The sequence below is a fragment of the Medicago sativa genome, chromosome 2, assembly GCF_051527215.1.
Source record: "Medicago sativa cultivar Bolivia chromosome 2, Bolivia_mono, whole genome shotgun sequence".
In the NCBI taxonomy this organism is placed as follows: Eukaryota; Viridiplantae; Streptophyta; class Magnoliopsida; order Fabales; family Fabaceae; genus Medicago; species Medicago sativa.
Genome location: NC_140750.1, coordinates 24,166,859 through 24,191,211, shown reverse-complemented (window position 1 = coordinate 24,191,211; position 24,353 = coordinate 24,166,859). Strand labels below are relative to the sequence as shown.

Sequence of the window (24,353 nt, the reverse complement as noted above, 5' to 3'; positions counted from 1 at the left end):
ATGCGGCTTTCCACTTTTTTAGGCTCTATATTATTTTTCCAATATTATTTTCAACTTCAATTTCTTCATGTGCGGTAAATGAGTTACGTTGTTGATGACTTTCCACTTTTTTAGGCTCTATATTATTTTTCCAATATTATTTTCAATTTCAATTTATTTCTGATAGTTAACGCCAAATACATGCCAATTTCAATTTCAATTTTTTTTTGTTTGGAAGCATAAGTTATTAATTCAAATACAATAACCAATCTGTGTGGTAAAACGTGATGCATTAGCCCTTTTTTAAACTTTCTGTGCTTAATATGTGAAGCTTTGGAAATCTACCCTACTTACTAGCCTAAGTCAAATTCAGTTGCAATCTGCCCTATTTTCTAGCCTAATGAGTTGCATAGTAAATGGAAAACAATTAATTCCATCTATTTCCAAGAATTGCTCAACCGTGCTAAGTAGGCAGCGTTGCATATACTCTTCACCACACCTAAACTCTTTCACCTCACCCTTAAACCCAACAACTCCAATTTCTAAACCATCATCACCTCCATTTCCACCCACCAGGTATTCGATTTGTTCTTTCTTAATTTTCTATCCTATTTGTTCTTTCTCAATTCAATTCAATTTAATTTGGTAATTCTTCTCTTACCTTTCTACTATGTTGAACTCTCTAAGGCATTTTATCATTCAGGAAAAACTAATGATATAGATGTTTTTTTAGAAAAGGAAAAACTAACGTAATAGATGTTAAGTACTACTTGCACTTTATAAACCATTGTCATTAGTGAATCAAATTAACTTTATGTTTGTGTCTGTATTTCTAACAATGATATAATAAACAAGACTTTTACTATATATATCATGGCACTAACAACCTTTTTATTGCTACAGTTAAGAAGTACCGATTTTGGATAAATAATTCATGATTTGGAGAAAATGGACTTGGATTTTTTTGCTATGACAGGGAAGGCACTCCTATCATTGCAAACACGTGGTTCTGTTTCTTTCCATTGCTTACATTTTCTCCAACAAAGTCTTTGGGAACTCTCTACAACGAATCCTCAGCATGATGAAGAAAACAACTAATAAGTGATTACAAATGTCACTACTCCTTCTACAACAAAGTCCATTATGTCACTACTTTTTCTTTTTCGTTTTTTGTAGATTAGTTTTGATTAGATCTCTCTCTGCAATATCAAATCAACAAAGATTTTTTCATTCTTTTGTTTCTTTATGAAATTTATTTTGGCAAAAAACTAAGCGAAAAAGAAACGTAAATGGTGGTTTTGTTTGGATCGTCGTTTTCATTGTATTATTTTATCAGCGCATGTTATATAGATACAATTAAGTGTATAAATGGATAAAAGAAATGGACTTTTTGCCATATACTGCAGTTGTAGGTAATTTCAGTTTAAGTGTTTGTTCTTGAATCCTTAAAAAAAAAAAGGCTCCATAGATGCTGAAACACAACTTACAATATATCGTCAAATGTTGTCTTTAGAGAATTCTTACGTAATGTATAAAACCTTATGCTTATGTATGATTTCGCAAAAGAATGACTCATCGTATTAATATTCATATGGATCAATGTTTATGAAGAAAATAAACTAGCTCACCCAAATTGTCATCGAAGAGTATCAAACATGAGACCTTTGAGAAGGAGTATACTCTAAGATACCAAGTCAAAACAACCATTCAACCCAAGTAGGATCAATGTCCGTCATGTGACTTAGTTTAGAACAATCTTTTACTATGGTATATCATATTGCACTTAATTAATTTTGATATGACCCGTGCGATGCACGGGTCGGCGATCTAGTTGAGCAGAAATACTATCGTGAAGCTTTCGGGTAGAAATCTCTCGCTATAAATAGCATTACGCTTGAATAAAAAAATAACTAAAATTTTAAAGAGCAAACATATATTATTCTCGGAAAGGGAGGCTTCTCAAGAAGTCGAGGCACGTGGTTTTTGAAATGTGGTTCTTAACTCCCTGCTATCATATGTGACGCCGATCCAATGTTATAGTTGTCTAGACAAGGTCGCTTGCAGGTTTATTTGGAAGTGTTCTAACGATAAATTTATCTATTTGGATAGTATGAGATGACTGGTCCTAAAAAGGAAGGAGGGATTTGCACCAGGATTGCGAGATTTTAGAATATTTCCCTCCTTGGTTTGGGAGATGCTTAACTCTAATGATAAGCTTCAGGAGAAAATGCTTCTAGATTCATATCTGAAAGATGATTTTTTTTTTTAAACAATCATCCCCAACATGAAATTCTATTATTAAAATTGAATGAATTCTGCTCTTTACCCAAACAGTTTTGCTCATTCCCAAAGTAAATGTCCATATTGCTCCTGTGTGAGTTAACTTGCGCTGCATGAGTTAAGTCACGCTACGTGAGTTAACTCACGCTAGTTATATAATTCTGCAAAAATCACATTGAAATCCCAACGTGAGTTAACTCACGTTGGTTTTCATGGCTAGTGGCCAACAGAAAAACACGATACTGTTGTTGTTGCTAGTATCATGTACCTGAGATAGAAACCAATAAACCGAATAGTAAACAGATGTGAAAATACAAATAAAATAGGAATATATCGCTGGATAGCATGCATAGTACAGCTTTCCCTGTGATCCATAATCTGCCTAGGTATTACGTAATTTGATAATTTAGTATAAATAAACAGTAAATACATAAAGAAATAGCTTCAGTGATTATTATAAGAATGATAGCAACATATAGTAATATATGAAAGAAACCAACGTGAGTTAACTCACGTTGGGATTCAATGTGATTTTTTCAGCGTGACTTAAGTCACGAAGCGTAAGTTAACTCACGCAAATTTAACACTAGCGTGAGTTAACTCACGCAGAGGTATTTTGGTCATTTACTTTCGGAATGAGAAAAATCGTTTGGGTAAAGAGCAGAATTCAAATTGAATAATACCTAGTGTATGAATTAATGTGTTTGGTAAAATTGGTTGTTGAAGTAGCTGATAAATATAAAAAGACATAAAAGTACATCTATTTTATTTATTTATTTTGTTTATAAACAATTTTACTTAATATATTTATTTTAAAATATTTTAATTAATTTCATCTTTAAAATGGTAAATGTGGTATTAAATTAAATTGTGATTTTTGTGTAATTAAACTTTTTAACTTTGATATAATATATCTTTTTAGAAGAACTTTCATATAATATATCTTTTTGATTTTTTGCAAATTATATTGTTTTATTTGAAATTATAAATAGTATGTGTAAAATAATAGATTGCAAAGAGGGTCTATATGTATAAATGGAAAAAAGAAAGTGCATGGCTGTTAAGCAAGCAAACCGAAAAAGAAAAAAAGAAAGAAAAAAAGTGGCAGTTACTTTGATAACGTGGGTTTAGTGGTCAATTTTTTTTTTTTAAAAAAAATAAAGGTTAAAAATGGAAGAAAGTATAAAAAGCTAAAAGCTATAAGCTAAAAAGCTACTTGAATTAGCTTCTTAAAAAACGTTATAAGCTAGTAAAAAAAGCTTTTTACCAAACACATCTCATTTTATCAAAACAAGCTTATAAGCTAGTCCAACAAACTATAAGCTAGCTTTTTTGTGTTACCAAACACATATGACTCTATCACTGTTATGGATCTTGTGTTAAAAGAGCTCAATGTTTATCACAAGTGCAATTATCTTATGGAGAGACTATCATGTTGAAGTTTGTCCTACTTTACATGACCACAATGTTGTTGAAGACTTTTCTTGCCAAAAAGGTTGCTATAAGTAACATTTCTTTGTCCTTAGTTTTTCTCCTCTATCTTCGTGTCTTTTTCTATTCATACACAATACTTAAATTCAAACTACAAGTTACTATAACATATACACATTCAGATGTAATTCAATGCATACCAAATATTTGATTTCAAAATACCCGAAATCAAAAAAGTAATTTTTCTTTTTTAAAAAAAAGAGTAAAATTGTGTTAACAAAGACAACATTAGGAGTAATTCGATATATGCATGATAAACAAATAATTGGTTTCAAAGTAAACCTACTTCTAATATTTGATATTGTATGTATTTTTTGTCATGTTTTAATTTTGTATTCTGTATAAGTGTTTTTTTAGGGATATTCTGTATAAGTTTTTCTTTTGCAATATTTTATGCCAGTTGTTTTTTTTATATTAATGCCATATTTTTATTCCAGTATCAAAATCTATAAAAATATACGGGATACACTGTTCTCCTCGTGAGCTTAGCTCAGTTGGTTGGACAATGCATAAAAATAAAAAATATGTAAGGTTCGGGGTTCAAACCCCGACCACTACCGGAAAAAAAAATACGGGATACACTGTTTTGAGCTATATTTTTTCGTCTGTTTATTTTATTTATTTTATTGTTTATATAGTATTATTAATTGATTAATTAATAGATAAGTTAAATAACATTAAAATATAAACAATCCATAAGAATATTAACAATATTTGACACTATAAAAAATATTCATTATCTTAACTTATATAAAAATATTGTGTTTTGGTGTGATAGTTTTTCTTTCAATTTTATCCTTCATTTATTTGTTACCATATTAACCTTTCTTATCAATAAAAGCGGAAAGACGGACATATCAATGCTAATACCCATGCTAGTAGTAGTTGTAATAATATAAAGGCTTAATTCGATATTTGGTCCCTTAACTAATTTGTTGTTTTCATTTTGGTCCCATAAGTTCTAAAATGAACGATTTGGTCCCTTTGCTTTTGCTCCGTCAGTCAAAATGGTCCCATCCGTCAAATGCTACTCTTTCCCGTTAGTTTTGCACACGTGGACGATCCTATGTGGCTACAGCGTGGCAAGTATATAACACGTTTTTGGACATAGAGAGAGAAACAGATGCTGGTTTTAGAAAGTTGAAAAGTTTTAGAGAGAGAGCGCGAAAAAGAAGAACAAGGGTTGGCTGAAGAATCAAAGAGGAATCAAAGAGGAAGAAGAAGTGCGTTTTCGATAGCTGAAGACGAAAATGGCTGCAGAAGATCCCGATTTTGAGGGTCCGATTGTCGAGGTATGTCTTCTCTTTTGTTTTGCTTTAGAGTTTAGGGTTTGTTCATATTTCCGGTTTAGGGTTATGGTTTCTGGTTTTTCATGCTGGTTTCTGGGTTTGGGATCTGGTTTAGGGTTAGGGTTTTCGAAAAATAACAATTTTTTAATCAACTGATTACCGTTTTAGGGTTTCGAAATTAAATGAACTGCAAGTCGTTTTAATCTTGTTGTTCCTAGGTTGAGTTGTTTGTTTCTCTTTTGTAACAGTTAGAAGGTAGGTTTATGCTTGTGGTTCATCATGGGGGGGTGTTTATTCAATTTCACCATACCAAATATATTGGAAAAGAAACTGTGTTAGAAGCTGAGCCAGATTACTGGAATTACTTTTCTTTGCTAGCAACTATTAAGAGACTAGGGGAACCCATGATTTCGAGCCTTTGGTACTATGACCCTTATCTAGAGGAAAACTTGATTAGGTTGAGGGATGACCAAGGTTGTAGAAGGATGCAACATATAGCATCAATGAATAAGCAGGTTCATCTTTATGTTATACACTCTGTAGACCCACGAAATTTTGGAAACCTGAACCCTTTAGATGAAGCCAATGACTTTCCTGTACCCAATGCTGGAGTTGTTTTGGAGGAAATTGTAGATGATGTGGAAAATGGGGGTGTTCTTATGATTGAGTACCCTGTAGTGGTGGAAGAAAATGAAGGAAATGTTGTGGATGAAGGAAATGCTGTTGACATGGTGGGAAATGAGGGAAATGCTGATAATATGAATGAAAATGAGTTGAATGAGGGTAATGTGGTAATTGAAGGTGATATGGATGGTGGGGCCAACAATGGGGCACATGGTGGAGTAACTGAGGTGAATATTATAACTGATGGGGGGTCCCACTGGTGTGAATGAAACAAATAAGGATAGGTCCACTGAGTTTGGTGAGGGATTAAATAATGACATAAGTGTTGCTGGCCCATCTGTGGTTGAAAAAACTGGTGAGGAGGGAATTGCAGCTGGTCTAGATGAAGAATTGAGGGATGGGCTTGATCTTAACTTAGAAGATTATGATGATGAGGGTTTCTGGGTAGGTGTGGAAAAGGAAGATAGTGCTCTGCAACTGTCCTTTGGAGACTCAGAGGAAGAGGTTGGGGATGAAGATAACTTTGGTGAGGCAGAAGTTGAGGAAGCAGATAAATCAGGTGAGGTTTTAGGGGAGAAAGAAAATGAGGTTTTAGCAGGTCCATCAACTGTTACTGTTTGTGAATCAACTGAGGGAGAAACTGGTCCATCCTCTGCAACTGTTGGTCAATCAACTCAGGGAGAAGCTGCTCCATCCTCTGCAACTGTTGGTGAATCTAGTGGTAGTAAGGCTAAGAAGAAAAGGGGAAGACCAAAGAAACAAAAACAAAAGAGCAATGAGCCTGTGTTTGAGGATGAGGTCTTAGCTCATCAAGTTAACAGAAATGAAAATGGTGAGGCAGTTCCTGGTCAGTCAATAGTGAGGGATAGAGGTTTAAGTGATGATGAGGAGTACAATAGTGATGAGTTGGATAGTGGTGCTGAAACTGAAGATGAAGAAGAAAATATAGGTAGGAAGCATAAGTTTCTAACCTTCAAGCAACCTGAGAAAATGAGAGACTATGAGTGGGAGGCAGGGACATATTTTGTGTCTAAGAAGCAGTTTCAAGATGCTGTGAGAACTTATGCAGTCCATTCTGGTAGGGCCATGAAGTTCAGGAAGAGTGATAAAAGGAGAGTGAGGGTTACATGTAAACCTGGTTGTGCAAGGGAGCTATATTTGGCAAAGATACCAAATGAAGAAACATGGCAATTGAGGAGGGTATTGGGGGGGAAGCACACCTGCACTAGGGAGTTTAAAATAAGGTTGATGAATTCAGAATGGCTGGGTAACAAGCTACATAATAGGGTGAAGGAGAATCCAGATCTGAAGTTGGCTAAAATTGTGGATAGAGCTAATGAAAAATGGGGTATTGGGGTGAACTTCACTAAGGCATACAGAGCTAAAAGCAAAGCATTTGATCTAGTGGATGGTTCTTTTAGGGAGCAGTACACTAGGCTTCATGACTATGCACATGAGTTGTTGAGGTCTAACAGAGAATCTAGTGTTTCTATTACCACTCAACCTTACCATGGAGGTGAAGAAGACCTTGAGAATCCTAATGCTGTTTTCTCTCCCCATTTCCAAAGGATGTATGTTTGTTTCAAAGCCTGCAAGGAAAGTTTTTTCAAGTGTAGGCCAATAATAGGACTAGATGGATGTTTTTTAAAGGGGTACTATGGTGGCCAACTTCTGTCTGCTATTGGAAGGGACCCAAATGATCAAATGCTTCCAATAGCTTATGCATTGGTTGAAGGGGAGACAAAAGAATCTTGGAAATGGTTTTTGGAGCAGCTCATTGCTGACTTGGGTGGACCTGGATTGTGCTTGACTTACACTTTTATTAGTGACCAACAAAAGGTAAATAATTTTAATTTATTCATTTTCTGTTTTAACCTTATTGTCTTATTAATTTAACCATCCCTAATATGGTGTAGGGTCTTCTGCCTGCTATGGATGAGTTACTTCCTGGAGTGGATCAGAGATTTTGTGTGAGGCATCTTTACAACAACTTCAGGAAGAAATATCCTGGTAAGAAATTAAAAGAGCTAATGTGGAAGGCAGCAAAGGCAACATATGATAATGCATTTAATGATGTTATGGATGAGATTAAAGCCATAAGTGAAGGAGCATATGAGTATCTGAAGAAAATTCCAGCTAGGCATTGGAGCAAGTCAAGATTTACAAGTGGACCACTATGTGATGCTCTGGTGAACAACATGTCAGAGGCCTTCAATTCCACCATTATCATTGCTAGAGGAAAACCATGTTAAGATAAATTCAAAAATCCCTTTTTTAATTATTTTAATGATAACAAAACATTTAAATTATATTTAGATAAATTCTGAGATTATTTGTTATTTAACATGTGTTCTTGAGTGATTTCTTAAAGATAGGTTTCAAAGCAAGAAAATTATTCCAAGAACATTCTCAGGACAAAGACTATCTTTCCTCCTTATACATGCCACGTCCAAGTCAACCATAGTAAAAAACAAATTGGAAGATATTGGTATTAATGGATACAAAGATCTTGGACTTTAAGGAAAAATTTATTCTGTTAAGAATCTTTAAGGAAATGAAGTACAAAAGAAATAAGAGTGATATGCTACAACATGAAAATATTTATTATAATATACCCTCAAGAATTGAAAGGAAATGAATAGATGAATATGCTGGAAAATTCCTATGAAGAAACAAAGAAGAACCTATGAGCATTAGACAACACATCAAGAAAGAAAGCAATGAACCTATAAGAAATGGACAACACATCATAAGGATAAAATCAAAGTACTTGTACTTGATTTCTTTCCCTCCAAGGCGTGAGGATTCTACAGCTCATAAGCAAAGCATTTTTGTTGCCAAACAAACAAACAAAATCTGCAGGTCACTATTCACGATGTCATACTTTATTGCAAGATGTCCAAGCAAATTTGTGAGAACATTCTCAGAATGAACCAGAACTTCAGCAAAACATTTTTTCACAAGAGTTTCTCACTTAAGTGAGTTGGCAAACTTTTCTCTTCCTCTTTTACCCTCAGGAGCGTGTTTTTATTACTGCAGCAAGGGACTCTCTCCATCTATAAATACAAGGGCTTACAAAGAGGAAATTTATTGAGTCATTTAAGCAAATACAACATACTTGATTTTCAAAGCATCAAGAACACTTCAAAGACTCTTTCATTGTGAGCAATAGCAAAATCCAGCAGCAACTCTTTCTTTTTGAGTTCTTTACAAAGGCAAAAACATTTGTATATCAAAAGCAAAGATATTTAGGAAAATCACTAAAAGTGTCTAGTGATTTTTGTTTGTAAAAATCTAGTGAGTGAAACTAGTGAAAAGCCCAAAGGGGTGAAAAGAAAGAAATTGTATAGATCAAGGAAGTGATCTAAAAGAAAAGAAGGAGTTGAGGTTAAGTTATAACTCAACTACCTAGTGGATAATCTCACAAGTATTGTGGGGACTGGACTAACCCACATTGGGTGAACCAGGATAACTTCTCGTGTGTGATTTTCTCTTTCTCTATCTCTTTTACTTTAAACAATATCACACACCTCACAATATTATTGTTTTATTAACTAACGCACTAACCTAATCCAAGTATACACTTGAGAATTTTTATTTGGTAATTTTTATTAGATCACAATTCAAACCCCCCCTTTCTTGTGATAATTTTATACTTCAATTGGCATCAGAGCACTGCCTCTAAGATTCGAGCACTTAACAGTGTACGAGGAAAAATCCAGGAAAAACAAAAATGTCTAAAGTCAAGTTTATGTCTGAAGGAGGATCCTCAACCAGACCACCTCTCTTTGAGGGAGCCGATTATTATTACTGGAAAGACAAAATGGAGTTATTTCTACGATCACAAGACAATAACATGTGGCCCGTAATAGAAGATGGAAATTACATTCCATATGATGAAGATCTAAACGTCAAGAAAAAGGAAGACTGGTCAGAAGAGGAAGGTAAACGCGTTCTATTAAACTTTAAAGCTAAATTATTTCTAACCATGGCTTTAAGCAGGGAAGAATTTGATAGAATACAAGAATGCAATACTGCCAAAGAAATTTGGGAGACGCTAAAAATACATCATGAAGGAACCAGTCATGTGAAAGAAACAAGAATTGACATAGGTGTACGCAAATTTGAACTATTCGAAATGAAGGAAACCGAAACAATAGATGAAATGTTTGGAAGGTTTACCATCATAACAAATGAGTTACGATCCCTTGAAAAGAGTTTTTCTGTCTATGACAGAGTCAGAAAAATTCTAAGATGTCTTCCAAAATCTTGGAGACACATTGTAACTGCTATAACAGAAGCAAAAGATCTGACTAAACTCAGATTAGAAGATCTTATTGGATCTCTAAAAGCTCATGAAGTTCTGTTACAAGAGGACAAATCCTCAAACAAAAGCAAAATGATTGCACTCAAAACAGATCAAGAATCACAAAATCAAGAAACAGAAACAAATTTTGAAAATCAACAACAGGAGTTTGATGAAGAAGACCATCAAGATCAAATCATTCTTCTCACCAGAAAACTTCAAAGAATGATACAAAGAAGCAATCAAAATAGAAGAAATTTCCCAGCTAGAAAAGAAAACATGAAAACAGAAATTGACAAAAGTCAAGTCACTTGCTACGGGTGCAACAGACTGGGACATTACAAAAATGAATGTCCACAAAACAAGAGAAAATCAAACAACCACCAGTCAAATCAAAGATCATTCCTAACCACGTGGGATGATCCAGATGAACCAACAAATGAAGATGAACAAGCAAATCTTTGTCTAATGGCAAAAACAGATAATGAAGAGGTAAATACTGAACCTTGCTCATCTTGCGAAAAAACTGAATATCTGTTTGATAATCTTTTTCATAGTTCTCAAATTCTTGAACAAACATGTGAAAAACTAAGAAATGAGAATAATCAACTTAAAAAGGAAAAAGAAGAATTGGAAAATCTTCTTAAAACTTTTCAACAAAAAAATGCTCTTGATAAAATAGAAAAAACAAAAGAAGAAAACAGTATTTTAAAAGAAAATGTTCATCAATTAAAAAATGACATCACAAACTTTGTTAAATCTACTGAAACTTTTCAAAATATCATAGGAGCACAAAAAAATGCTTCTGATAAAAGTTGCATAGGTTTTAATAAGACTGATCATAAAATCAAGCTGTATGAAAATCTCTTTATTCCAAAAAAGGGGACAGAAAGATATAAATGTACATATTGTAAAAAGTATGGACATCTTGAACCCTTTTGTTTTAAGAAAAAGAAAGAACAAGCCTTTAAAAAAACAAGAGGTACTTACAAACCAAACTTTGTCAAATCCTATAAAAGAGGATATTCTAACACTAACAATCAAGGACCCAAAAAGATATGGGTACCCAAGACACTACTAACTTCTACTGCAGGAATGTCTCATGACAGTCAAGAAAAAGCCTTGGTACTTGGACAGTGGATGCTCCAGACATATGACTGGAGACAAACAGAGCTTCCTATCCTTCGTTGAAAAAGAAGGAGGATTGGTGACTTTTGGTAACAATGAACAATCTCGTATTAAAGGTAAAGGTGTTATTGGTAAAATAAATTCTGCAAAAATTGAAAATGTCCAATATGTAGAAGGATTAAAACACAACTTGATCAGCATCAGTCAATTGTGTGATAGTGGCTTTGAAGTAACATTCAAACCTCACACATGCGAAGTAAGACAAGAATCTTCAGGAAAAATCTTATTTACTGGATCAAGAAATAAAAATGTTTATGTTTTATACTTAGATGAACTCCCTGTTGAATCCTGCTTTATATCTCTTGAAAAAGACAAATGGATTTGGCACAAAAGGGCTGGACACATAAGTATGGAAACCATTTCAAAAGTTTCAAAACTTGATCTAGTAAGAGGACTTCCTAAGATAAATTTTGAGAAGGACAAAATATGTGAAGCATGTGTCAAGGGAAAACAAGTCAAAAGTAGTTTTCCTCCAAAAGAGTTTATTTCAACAAAAAGACCCCTTGAACTGCTACACATAGATTTATTTGGACCTATCTCAATAGAAAGTCTTGGTGGAAAAAGATATGGCTTTGTAATCGTTGATGATTTCTCCAGATTCACTTGGGTTTTATTTTTAAAACACAAATACGATTCTTATGAAGCTTTCAAAACTTTTTGCAAACAAGTCCAAAATGAGAAAGAAACCAATATCATTTCTGTAAGAAGTGATCATGGGGGAGAATTTGAAAACTCCTCTTTTGAACAATTCTTCAATGAGAATGGAATTTCTCATAACTTTTCTTGTCCTAGAACACCTCAACAAAATGGTGTTGTAGAAAGAAAAAATAGGACATTACAAGAAATGGCAAGAACTATTTTAAATGAATCAAATGTTGAAAAATATTTTTGGGCAGAAGCCATAAATACATCTTGCTATATTTTAAACAGAGTTTCAATAAGAAAAGTTTTAAACAAAACCCCGTATGAACTCTGGAAAGGAAGAAAGCCAAACATTTCATATTTTCACATCTTTGGATGTTATTGCTACATTCTAAACAACAAAGATAGTCTGGGAAAGTTTGACTCAAAATCAGATAAAGGAATATTTTTGGGATATTCGTCTACATCAAAAGCTTACAGGATCTACAATTTAAGAACAAGAGTTCTTGAAGAAAGCATGCACATCAAATTTGATGAATTTGAAGAAATAGAAACTCAAAGAAAAATCTTGGAAGAAGAAGAAGAAGATGAAGCTCAAAATATTTCAAATCCTGAAAATTCAAATCAAACATCTTCAAACGAAGAAACTCCTCAAAGTCCTCCAAGATCCTGGAGAACAGTTGATTATCATCCGCAAGATCAAATAATTGGTCAAACAACAGATGGAGTAAGAACAAGAAGATCTTTTCAAAATAATGACATGGCAATGATCTCACAAATAGAACCAAAATCCATAAAAGAAGCAATCATTGATAACTCATGGATAGAAGCTATGGAAGAAGAATTATCACAATTTGATAAAAATGAAGTATGGACACTCGTCCCAGCTCCTCAAGATCAATCAGTCATTGGAACGAGATGGGTTTTTAGAAACAAACTAGATGAAGAAGGCAAAGTTATTCGAAACAAAGCCAGATTAGTGGCACAAGGATATAATCAACAAGAAGGGATTGATTATGATGAAACTTATGCCCCAGTCGCTAGATTAGAGGCCATAAGAATCTTACTTGCATATGCATCTCATAAATGTTTTAAACTTTTTCAAATGGATGTCAAAAGTGCTTTTTTAAATGGTTATCTAAATGAGGAGGTGTATGTTCGTCAACCTCCTGGTTTTGAAAACTCTGAAAAACCAAATCACGTTTTTAAATTAACCAAAGCACTTTATGGACTGAAGCAAGCTCCAAGAGCTTGGTATGAAAGGTTGAGCACCTTTTTAATTAAAAATGGTTTCTCTAGAGGAAAAATTGACACTACACTTTTTCGAAAATTAGACAAAGATGATTTATTAATTGTTCAAGTGTATGTTGATGATATTATTTTTGGAGCAACAAATGAAAAAATGTGTGAAGAATTTTCAAATCTCATGCAAAGTGAATTTGAAATGAGCATGATGGGAGAACTCAGATTCTTTTTAGGTTTGCAAATCAAACAAAATGAAGATGGCATCTTCATATGTCAAGAAAAATATATCAAAGATCTTTTAAAGAAATACAAAATGAATGAAGCAAAAATGATGTCAACACCAATGCATCCTTCATCAAGTCTAGACAAAGATGAAACAGGAAATCCTATATCTGAAAAGGAATATAGAGGAATGATTGGATCACTTCTATATTTAACAGCAAGTAGACCTGATATTGTCTTCGCAGTGGGATTATGTGCTAGATTCCAAACTGCTCCTAAAGAATCTCATCTCACAGCAGTCAAAAGAATTTTTAGATACCTTGTTGGTACTACAGACATTGGTCTCTGGTACAAAAAGGGTTCACACTTTGATCTTAAAGCATACTGTGATGCTGACTATGCCGGTGATAAAATTGAAAGAAAAAGTACATCTGGAGCATGTCAACTTTTAGGAGAAGCACTTGTCAGTTGGTCGTGCAGAAAACAAAATACAATTGCTTTATCCACAACTGAAGCTGAATATGTCTCAGCTGCAAGCTGTTGTTCTCAGGTATTATGGATAAGAAATCAACTCGAAGATTTCTCTCTAAGGTACACAAATATTCAAATTCTTTGTGATAATACTAGTGCAATTAATCTGTCAAAAAATCCCATTCAACACTCACGATCAAAACATATTGAAATTAAGCATCATTTTTTGCGAGATCACGTAAATAAAAAAGACGTAGAATTAACCTTCATTGACACTGAAAATCAGTTAGCTGATATTTTTACTAAACCAATGGTTGAAGACCGTTTTGTTTTCATTAAAGAAAGATTGCACATTATGAAAAATCCAAATTAATTTCGTTTTACACAAATTTTTTTTAACTCGTTTTACACAAATATTTATTATTACTTTAAATATATCCTTTCCTTTATTTTCTTAAAATTTGTTAATTTATCTCCTGATTTTATGTCACTTAAAATCTTTCCAGATTCTTCTCCTAAAAAATCGAAATCTTCTCTCTACTTACTTCTCTCTTTGTACGCACGTGTACCATCAGTTATTGATTTTGTCCATCAGTTTATTGCTTAACCCTTTGTCTCTTCAAGAAAATAATCATTCCTAGTCTCAATTCTCTGAAGAACAGCTTCGTTTCCTCCTTTCCAATGACTTATCAAATCAATACTTTTCTTAACCTTCTCTCTATCCTACACTCTACTATCTCTTCTCATTTCTTTTCTCCTCTAAACCGCATAACACCCTCCTCCTTCTTATTTCTCTATAAAACCACTCTCTCAATCCTCAACTATTCCACTTCTAAACTTAACAAAACTGAAACACAAACATGGCAAGAACTAAAATCACGCCTGAATTCCCCTCTGATCTCACCTCCTACCCAAAACCTAGATCAAATTCTCCAGCTATCTCTTCACCTCAGAACTCCCAAATCTCAACTCCATCTCCAATCAAATCAACCGAGAACCCTGAACCATTTTCACTATCACCACCAAAAAGCTCCACCACTTCCGCACCAACTCTGTTCAAACACTTCAAGAAAACCTATCAACCAAGAAAAACACAATCGGTTGAGACCTCTAAGGTCCGAAAATCTGCTAGGTTATCCACTAAGTCCTCCAAAAATTCATCTGATCCAACATTCGTTGATTTAAGTGAATCATCGGAAGAAGAAGGAAAATCGAAATCCAAAGGAAAAGGCAAAACAATGTCTGTGTCTCAAAAAACTCATTCTGTTTCTCTTAAAAAAGTCAAAGGAAAGGAACTCTTAAAAGACCTTTTTTCCAACAAGAAGAAAAACATTCAAGTTCCTGTCTTTCCAAAAATTCTTGACTCTATCTTTCAAGACAATTGGGGGTCTCGTTCAATCTGTGTAGGAAAGTTTTTTGATTTCAAAAATCTTCTCAAAGGAGGCTTCGACCTCTTAAGACCTGTTGAAACTCAAGGATGGACGAATCTGCTCCAAATGCAGTGTGTTCATTACCCAAAATTGATTCGTGCTTTCTATTTCATGGCAAAATCTCTACCTGGCCAAAGCATTATTAAGTCTAAAATCAAAGGAGTTGAAATCAAACTCACTCCTGATGATCTTGCGGACATTCTTGGTATCCCAAAAGATGGCGTTCAAGTTTTTGGATCCAACTGGTACTCAAAAACGTTTGCATGCAAAACTGACATCATTCGTAAGATGTTCAACAACACTCCTGAAAAAATCAACGAAATCCCAGTAGCTTCTACACTAAAAAGAGAGTTCAAAATTCTTCATAGCCTTTGTCTGTTCAATTTGTTGCCTCGCTCCGGAAGCAAAGATCGAGTCACTGACAACGATCTGCTTCTTATGCATCATCTCATTACTGGAACAAAAATCCATCTTGGCCATATCATAATTCAAAACATGATCATGGCTTCTAATTCCAAGTTCAAAAACAACACGGTGCCTTACGGTATGATTCTCACAAAAATATTTGATCATTTTCATGTCCCTGTCTCTGGTGAATACTCTGAGTCCGTCGTAAAGACATTCACATGTCTCAATGTGCGTCACATGAAAAACTCTGAAGCTTCTGAGAAAATTGATTCCCCAACTGTGTCAACTGACATTCCAAATCCTAAGAGAAAAAGAAATGAAGAATCTTTCACTGAAATGCTCACTCAATCATTTCCGGAACAAACTCCGAATGTTCCAACTACTGCTGAAAATGACTCTCGCTCCTTTGATTTAAATCAAAATCTTCACCTTGAGTCTCTCTTTCCTGATTTCTCTGACTTTTCCCCAACCAAAAATGCTGCAACAATTCTCAAAGGAATGGGCTCGAAAAAATCGCAACATTCCTCAACCATGTCTCCCTTATTTTCAACAAGTCCCACACAAAATTCTTCCTCTCTTTTTGGCTCTGATTACCTCAACAATTTCCTAAAAACACCAACTCCTAGCACTACTGCCTCTGGCCCAAAAATGAACTTTGATACCTCTCTATGCTCTTTCAACTCAAACTTTGGATTTTTTGACTCTTTCTGTTCTACTGGTACTACACCTAAGCCAACTTCTTTCCAACAATTCAATGCTTCTGGTCCTAGTATCCCTGCTTTTGATCCATCCTCTGCTCCACAAAATGCTTCCCAGAACACTCAGTCTGCTCCAACCCTCTCGCTGATTTTGGACCATATTCAAACTCTGCAGATTCATGTTCAAACTTTGCAAACCATGGTCTCTTATGTCATGTTTGATATGGCAAAATTCCGCAAATGGGTGACTGAGGAATACTGTCCAAGGAACGATTTGGTCCCTCCTCCTGCAACCATTGCTGAAGACCTTCCCACTGTTCCAGATTTCAGGGCTCCAGCAGATCGTGGCTAGAGTGTGTTCTGTGTTCTTCTTAGGCCACCCCCCTCCTTTTTGATGCGCCAAAGGGGGAGAATATTGAGAGATTATATTTTGGCTTTTTTGAAAAAGGCGTTTTGTTATGTTTTTTTTACTGTTTCTTGTTATGTTTTAATGCTTATGTCTTTGAATTTCTGTTCATATCCTATGTGTGAAGGCTCTGACCTCACTTTTAAAATTATGTTTAGGATTAAGTTTTTTTTGTTGAACCATTCCAACTCTTTTGATCATCATGTAACGTGCATCCTTAATGAATGAAGATTTCATGGTTCAAACAAAATTTGTTTTCTTTTTTTTAATATCATTCTCGAAAATTAAGGGGGAGCAATAAATTATACTTATGACTATTATTTCGTACTTAAAAACATGTTTGAAAGTGAATATTAAATTGAGGGGGAGCTTATGACAGAAAATTGCATTAGTCATGAAGCTTAAAAGACTCAGAATTTAAAACAATTCCAAAATATAATTCAAATTTTTGTCATCATCAAAAAGGGGGAGATTGTTAAGATAAATTCAAAAATCCCTTTTTTAATTATTTTAATGATAACAAAACATTTAAATTATATTTAGATAAATTCTGAGATTATTTGTTATTTAACATGTGTTCTTGAGTGATTTCTTAAAGATAGGTTTCAAAGCAAGAAAATTATTCCAAGAACATTCTCAGGACAAAGACTATCTTTCCTCCTTATACATGCCACGTCCAAGTCAACCATAGTAAAAAACAAATTGGAAGATATTGGTATTAATGGATACAAAGATCTTGGACTTTAAGGAAAAATTTATTCTGTTAAGAATCTTTAAGGAAATGAAGTACAAAAGAAATAAGAGTGATATGCTACAACATGAAAATATTTATTATAATATACCCTCAAGAATTGAAAGGAAATGAATAGATGAATATGCTGGAAAATTCCTATGAAGAAACAAAGAAGAACCTATGAGCATTAGACAACACATCAAGAAAGAAAGCAATGAACCTATAAGAAATGGACAACACATCATAAGGATAAAATCAAAGTACTTGTACTTGATTTCTTTCCCTCCAAGGCGTGAGGATTCTACAGCTCATAAGCAAAGCATTTTTGTTGCCAAACAAACAAACAAAATCTGCAGGTCACTATTCACGATGTCATACTTTATTGCAAGATGTCCAAGCAAATTTGTGAGAACATTCTCAGAATGAACCAGAACTTCAGCAAAACATTTTTTCACAAGAGTTTCTCACTTAAGTGAGTTGGCAAACTTTTCTCTTCCTCTTTTACCCTCAGGAGCGTGTTTTTATTACTGCAGCAAGGGACTCTCTCCATCTATAAATACAAGGGCTTACAAAGAGGAAATTTATTGAGTCATTTAAGCAAATACAACATACTTGATTTTCAAAGCATCAAGAACACTTCAAAGACTCTTTCATTGTGAGCAATAGCAAAATCCAGCAGCAACTCTTTCTTTTTGAGTTCTTTACAAAGGCAAAAACATTTGTATATCAAAAGCAAAGATATTTAGGAAAATCACTAAAAGTGTCTAGTGATTTTTGTTTGTAAAAATCTAGTGAGTGAAACTAGTGAAAAGCCCAAAGGGGTGAAAAGAAAGAAATTGTATAGATCAAGGAAGTGATCTAAAAGAAAAGAAGGAGTTGAGGTTAAGTTATAACTCAACTACCTAGTGGATAATCTCACAAGTATTGTGGGGACTGGACTAACCCACATTGGGTGAACCAGGATAACTTCTCGTGTGTGATTTTCTCTTTCTCTATCTCTTTTACTTTAAACAATATCACACACCTCACAATATTATTGTTTTATTAACTAACGCACTAACCTAATCCAAGTATACACTTGAGAATTTTTATTTGGTAATTTTTATTAGATCACAATTCAAACCCCCCCTTTCTTGTGATAATTTTATACTTCAAACCAGTGGTCACTATGTTTGAAGAAATTAGAGTGTACCTGATGGAGAGATGGGAAGCAAATAGGCAGAAAATTGCTAGATATGAGGATGAAGTCTTGCCTAACATCAAAAAAAGGATTGCAAGAGAATCTGCATACACCAATAACTGGTTGGTTAGGTATGTGATCTCATATAGCTACTGTCATTTATATGTTTCTGCCATTATGATTATGCTTGTTGCTTGTTGCTTGAAAATTGCTTGTTGCTTATTGGTTAATTTCTACCCTGAAATTGCTTGTCAATTTGTTAAATTATTTAGGCGTTCAAGTGAATATGATTATGAAGTCAGACGCATTGCTTCATTAACTGAGAAGTACTCTGTCAATCTACTTAGGAGGGAATGTGATTGTAGGAAATGGTTGTTGACAGGTTTACCATGTTGTCATGCCATTTCCTGCATGAAGAGCCAGGACATGAACATCAATGATTTTGTTCCAGACTGTTTCAAGAAAGAAAGGTATGCAGCATGCTACAGCAGTGTGATCTATCCAGCTAATGGGCAGTGTTTATGGGAAAAAACACCATATGCTGATCTTCAGCCACCACCAATCAAAAGGCAAGCAGGCAGGCCAAGGAAGAAGAGAACCAGGGATGCTAACGAAATGCTTGATGCTAATCAGATGAAGAGGGCTAAGTGGGGTATAAAGTGCAGTAGATGTAAACAGAGTGGACATAACAAGTCCACCTGCAAGCTGCCAGCACCTCCACCAGCATCTGAAGGCACAATAGGGCAGAATCCAACACCTGCAACTGCACCATCTTCAAGCCAAAGAAGATCAGTGCAGCCTCCACAACCTGCCACTGCACCATCTTCAAGCCAAAGAAGATCAGTGCACCCTCCACAACCTACAGCTGCACCTGTACCTGCAACTGCACCATCTTCAAATATCAGAAGAAGGAAGGGCAAGCAACATGTTTCAGCAACACAGGCAGGGCAGCCAAAAAAGAAGAAGGGAACTGCTAGAGGCAAGGGTTCAACTTCAAGCCAGCCATAGCTACTTGTTATGTTATGCTTAAGTTTAGTAATGGTAGCTTATTTTGATGCCTAAGTGCATATATTTTGATATGGTTTAAGCTTAGTAATGGTACTAAGTGCATATATTTTGATGTACTCATGTCACTGATATGGTTTAAGACTGATATGGTTTAAGCTTAGTAATGGTACCTTATTTTGATGTAATGGTAGCTTATTTTGATGCCTAAGTGCATATATTTTGATGTACTCATGTCACTGATATGGTTTAAGACTGATATGATTTAAGCTTAGTAATGGTACCTTATTTTGATGTAATGGTAGCTTATTTTGATGCCTAAGTGCATATATTTTGATGTACTCATGTCACTGATATGGTTTAGTAATGACAAAGTGGTTATGAAATATTGCAATCTGATTTACATCTGTTCCTGCTACTGATTTACATCTGTTCCTGCAGTTTGATGTCTAAGGCTTACCAATTTCATCTTAATTATAAGTTCATAATTTGGTATTCTTTGAATTTCCAAAACATCTTTTATTTTCAATCCCCAAATTTGGTATTCTTTGACAGTCCAAAACATCTTTCATTTTACAAATTACAGAACATTTGAAGCAACAACTTCAATTCAAATCACATTTCAAAACAACAATTTAAAGGCAAATCAACATAATTCATTCATTTCAAACTTGTTCATGTTACACAACCAACCAATAGTACATACCATCATATTACAACTTTCTAACAATCTTCCTATTTCAAATAAACATTACTGAAGTTTCCATTAGGTTTGCATAATTGCATTGTTCCTAACACTAGGCAAACTCCAAAACATAATAATCCTAAAATAATTGACATCTTAAGCCAACATCTGGTCTTCCCCAATTGATTCTTCAACTTTTGATTCTTTTTCTCCAACTTTGCAATCTTCAAATCCTTGTCATCACAGAACTCCTTGTCATCACAGAACTCTTCATCAACTAACTTGAAGAAACTACAACCCTTGTCAAATTGATTTTTGTAGTTTCTGCAACCCAAGAACTTTTTTCCACAGTTTGGATTGTAGGTATCTGTAACAGTTCTAACAACTGTTTCTTCTCCACACCTGCATTCCGTAATTGCTCTCTTTCTCATATTCGAACCTACAGACATGGCTGATTGACCCAGATGATTTGACATATCTCAGATTCTGCTTCGACCCAGATGAATTGCAACAGGATTGCTTCAGCTTCGACTTTGGGGTTTGAATTCGAATTTGGCTTGATTCAGAATTGAAGGATTGAAGGAAGAAAGCAGACACAACAGGGCCACAGGATTGATTCAAATTCGAATTTGGCTTTCAGAGAGAGAGTGAATTAGAGAGAGAGGCGCGATTGAAGATGAAGAGGGAAGGAAGAACCCTAATTTTGGGTTTTCAGATAGGATCAAAGCCTTATATACTTGCCACGCTGTAGCCACATAGGATCGTCCGCGTGTGCAAAACTAACGGGAAAGAGTAGCATTTGACGGATGGGACCATTTTGACTGACGGAGCAAAAGCAAAGGGACCAAATCGTTCATTTTAGAACTTATGGGACCAAAATGAAAACAACAAATTAGTTAAGGGACCAAATATCGAATTAAGCCTAATATAAATAATAATAATGAATTTAGGTGGGTCATGGCATCACACTCACTCGCATGAAGAGTAAATGACAAATAGAAGAGTGGATGGGGTACGTATATAATGAGATAAAGAAGAGATAAGATAATAGTATAGAGGGATTTTTTTTCGTTTCTCATTTTCTTTTTCTCTCTAATAATTTTGTTTCTCATTTTCGTTCCTTTGCGTTAGTTATGTTTCATGTATATAAATAAATTATGTTTTTATATAAAAATGAGATATTTAGTTTTCATGTACTACTTTTTTTTTTTTTTTTAGTTTTGGTGTTTGTAATATTTCTTTTTCTCTTCAAATTATACTCTTCATTTAAACTATTGTATTAACAATTTTATCCTTTTCATGACATTATTTAAATTTTAATAAAAAATGAGCTAAATATCATTGCAATATTTTTTTTTATGGTTTTCAAAAACTGAAGACAATAGGAATCGAACCATGTACATGGTTGAACAAAATTGAAATTGTAACCACTGTATCATCTATCTTTTTATAATATCATTGCAAACAATGTCAGACCATATAAATAAATAAAAACCTATTTTGATCTTATCTATAAAAATTATTTGATTTTAATATATGATAAATAGTTATAACTAAGAATGACAAAATAGATTTACAATTGTTTTAGAGTCTTCTACGCTCTATTAGGCTGTGGGGCCCCAGATCTTCTTGAATAAACTACTGTTTGCCCCTTGGAATGAAGCCTCTTAGGCTGTCTACCTTTGATTCAAGAGTCTCACCTTGGCGATCTACTGAGAAGGTCGTATCCATGGTCTCAACTCGCTCATACCCGGCCCACCTTTCTGAGGGGGACTTCCTTGCTATGCCACCGTCCTATTAGCTTAGCTGGTAGTTAATCTATTTACTAGTCTGATGCACACTTGGAAGGCTCTCCTTTATCTTACTATCGAGGCTCCCTAGTGGTATGGTTCGATCTTTAGGGGCATCATGGACAGCGAGAAGCTTCTCACAGAGCGCATATGAAAGAAAGGATGCTTGCCATTGAAGGCCCTTTTGTGTTATCATTCTTGACCAAAAGTATTTAAGGTAAACATTTCCTAGTTTATAGTATTAATCTTTCTTTTGTTTCTCTGCTTATTTATTTATTTTTGCTTATATTTTTAATTTCGACAAGAGTGTGGCTGGGTCTTTTATCATGACCAGTCAACAATTCGGTTGCGTAACCAATTTGTGATGATTTTGAATAAATTTTACTTATAAAATAAAGGCTTAATAGGTCATTTGGTCCTTTAATTAATTTCAAGTTTTCATTTTAGTCCCATAACTAATAAAACTTATGTTTTGGTCCCTCAATTCTTCCTCCGTTTGTCAAAAAAAATCCATCGCTGTTAACTTTAACTTCAAATGTCTATGGTGGACAAACCTTAAGAGTGAACCACCATAGATCCTATTAATTTTTTTAATGTAAACCGTTAGATTTTTTTAAAAAAGGATGACCATTGAAATACGCAGGTCTATTTTATTTTACGGTGACTTAACAACATGTAATTAATTTTCCTTTTCTTCATCTTCTTCCCTATACTTCTTCATCAACACCATCATCATCTTCATCAACATACCAGAAAAAAATCCAGAAACACAAAATCGTTCCTACAATCGATTTTCATAGATCCCGTACGCATTCTAAATCCAGAAACACAATTTTCATCGATCCCGTACGCATTCTAAATCGTTCCTACTATCCCCGTTTCTTCAAATCCTTAACCCCAAAAACACCGTTTCCACCACCGTTTCTTCATCTCCCACAAAATGCAAATGGAAAAAACGTTCGGAAGAATCTCGACCATTGAATCGCAACACGCACTCAACAATGTTCATCAATGGAGGAAACAAGAAAAATCTTTCCAAGTAAAACCAAGCCAAGAACCCAAACGCAAACCAGATCAAACCCGATCTGGATTTATTCTTCCACCCGATATGGATCTATTTCGTTTTCTGTTTCTCTCTCCCTCAATCTGAAATTGATTTTGAGGTGGGAAGAGTAAAATGGATCTGAAAATGGGTGAACGAAAATGAATGATTTTACTCTTCCATTTTTGAAATGAATGAATGAACGAAAATATTAAGATTGTTGCAGATCTGATATTGTTGTCACAGTGGTTGTTCTAAAATGGAAGAGTAAAATAAACTAGTAAAATGGGTGATTTTTTGAAGAAGATGAAGACCTGGGGTGAAAATCATTTGCTGCATCTTTTGTGAAAATGGAAGATGAAGAAGATAAAGAATCATTTGTGAAAATGCAAGATGAACTAGTGATAATCATTTGTGAAAATCATTTGTTGCATCACGTGTCCCTTCCATAAGAGTAAAATGGAATCAATTATTTATTTTTTTTTTGGATTTTTTTATTAATGTTGGTGAAGATGATATGAAGGTGATATTAATGTTGCCTCTTTCTGAATTCTTTAATTCATAAGAAAAAAATCTGGTTTTTCTTTTTCTTTTTCTTTTGTGGGTTTCTGAGTTTGAATGTGTTTTTGAAGAAGTTGAGTGATTTGAATGTTGTTGTTATTGTTTTTTTTTCTTCTAGATTTTTGATGAAGATTGATGATGAAGATGAGGAAGAAGATGAAGGAAAGAGATGAAGATGGCAAAACTGACGGAATGCAATTTATTTGACAGAAGGGATTTTTTTGACGGACGGAGGGAAAATTAATGGACCAAAACGTAAGTTTTATTAATTATGGACCAAAATGAAAACTTGAAATTAATTAAGGGACCAAATGACCTATTAAGCCTAAAATAAAGGTGAGAAAATAAAAAGTAAACGAAAAATAAATAAATACTTCAACCTGAGTTGGTCAGAAGTTTTCTAGAACCCTTCCTAAAAGGTTAAATCTTACTTACTAAAGTTTAACCCTCAAAGCTATAGTTTAACCTAATTTTTCCCCTTCATTTTTCTCTCCTATTTTCAAGCATTTAATTCTTCTAAGTAGTAATCCTATTCAACATTCCACTATGTATTTCACACCTATTCCTAAGCCATTAATCTGACCTTCTATATCTCAACCGTGTTTTGATGAGTTCTCTTCCCAACTGACACTGTATTTGATGCTTCGAAAATTTAATCTGTTTCTAATGACAGTCCAA

The 24,353-nt window shown here is 34.2% G+C and overlaps 1 protein-coding gene across 1 annotated transcript; it reads left to right on the top strand.

Moving 5' to 3' along the window:
* Positions 1-6,638: 6,638 nt before the first annotated feature.
* Positions 6,639-19,600, top strand: LOC146945701 (uncharacterized). Its single transcript, XM_085748090.1, has 4 exons — positions 6,639-7,502; positions 7,580-7,910; positions 18,573-18,723; positions 18,865-19,600. Exons 1-4 carry the CDS (start codon positions 6,654-6,656, stop codon positions 19,598-19,600), a joined length of 2,067 nt encoding a protein of 688 aa, XP_085604216.1. The 5' UTR covers positions 6,639-6,653.
* The last annotated feature ends 4,753 nt before the right edge of the window (positions 19,601-24,353 follow it).

Excerpts from the sequence above, each read along its gene's own strand:
- LOC146945701 (XM_085748090.1), top strand. The coding sequence starts at position 6,654 with ATGAGAGACTATGAGTGGGAGGCAGGGACATATTTTGTGTCTAAGAAG. Across the intron at positions 7,503-7,579 it reads TTATTAGTGACCAACAAAAG|GGTCTTCTGCCTGCTATGGA; the intron begins GTAAATAATTTT and ends AATATGGTGTAG. Across the intron at positions 18,724-18,864 it reads ACCAATAACTGGTTGGTTAG|GCGTTCAAGTGAATATGATT; the intron begins GTATGTGATCTC and ends TAAATTATTTAG.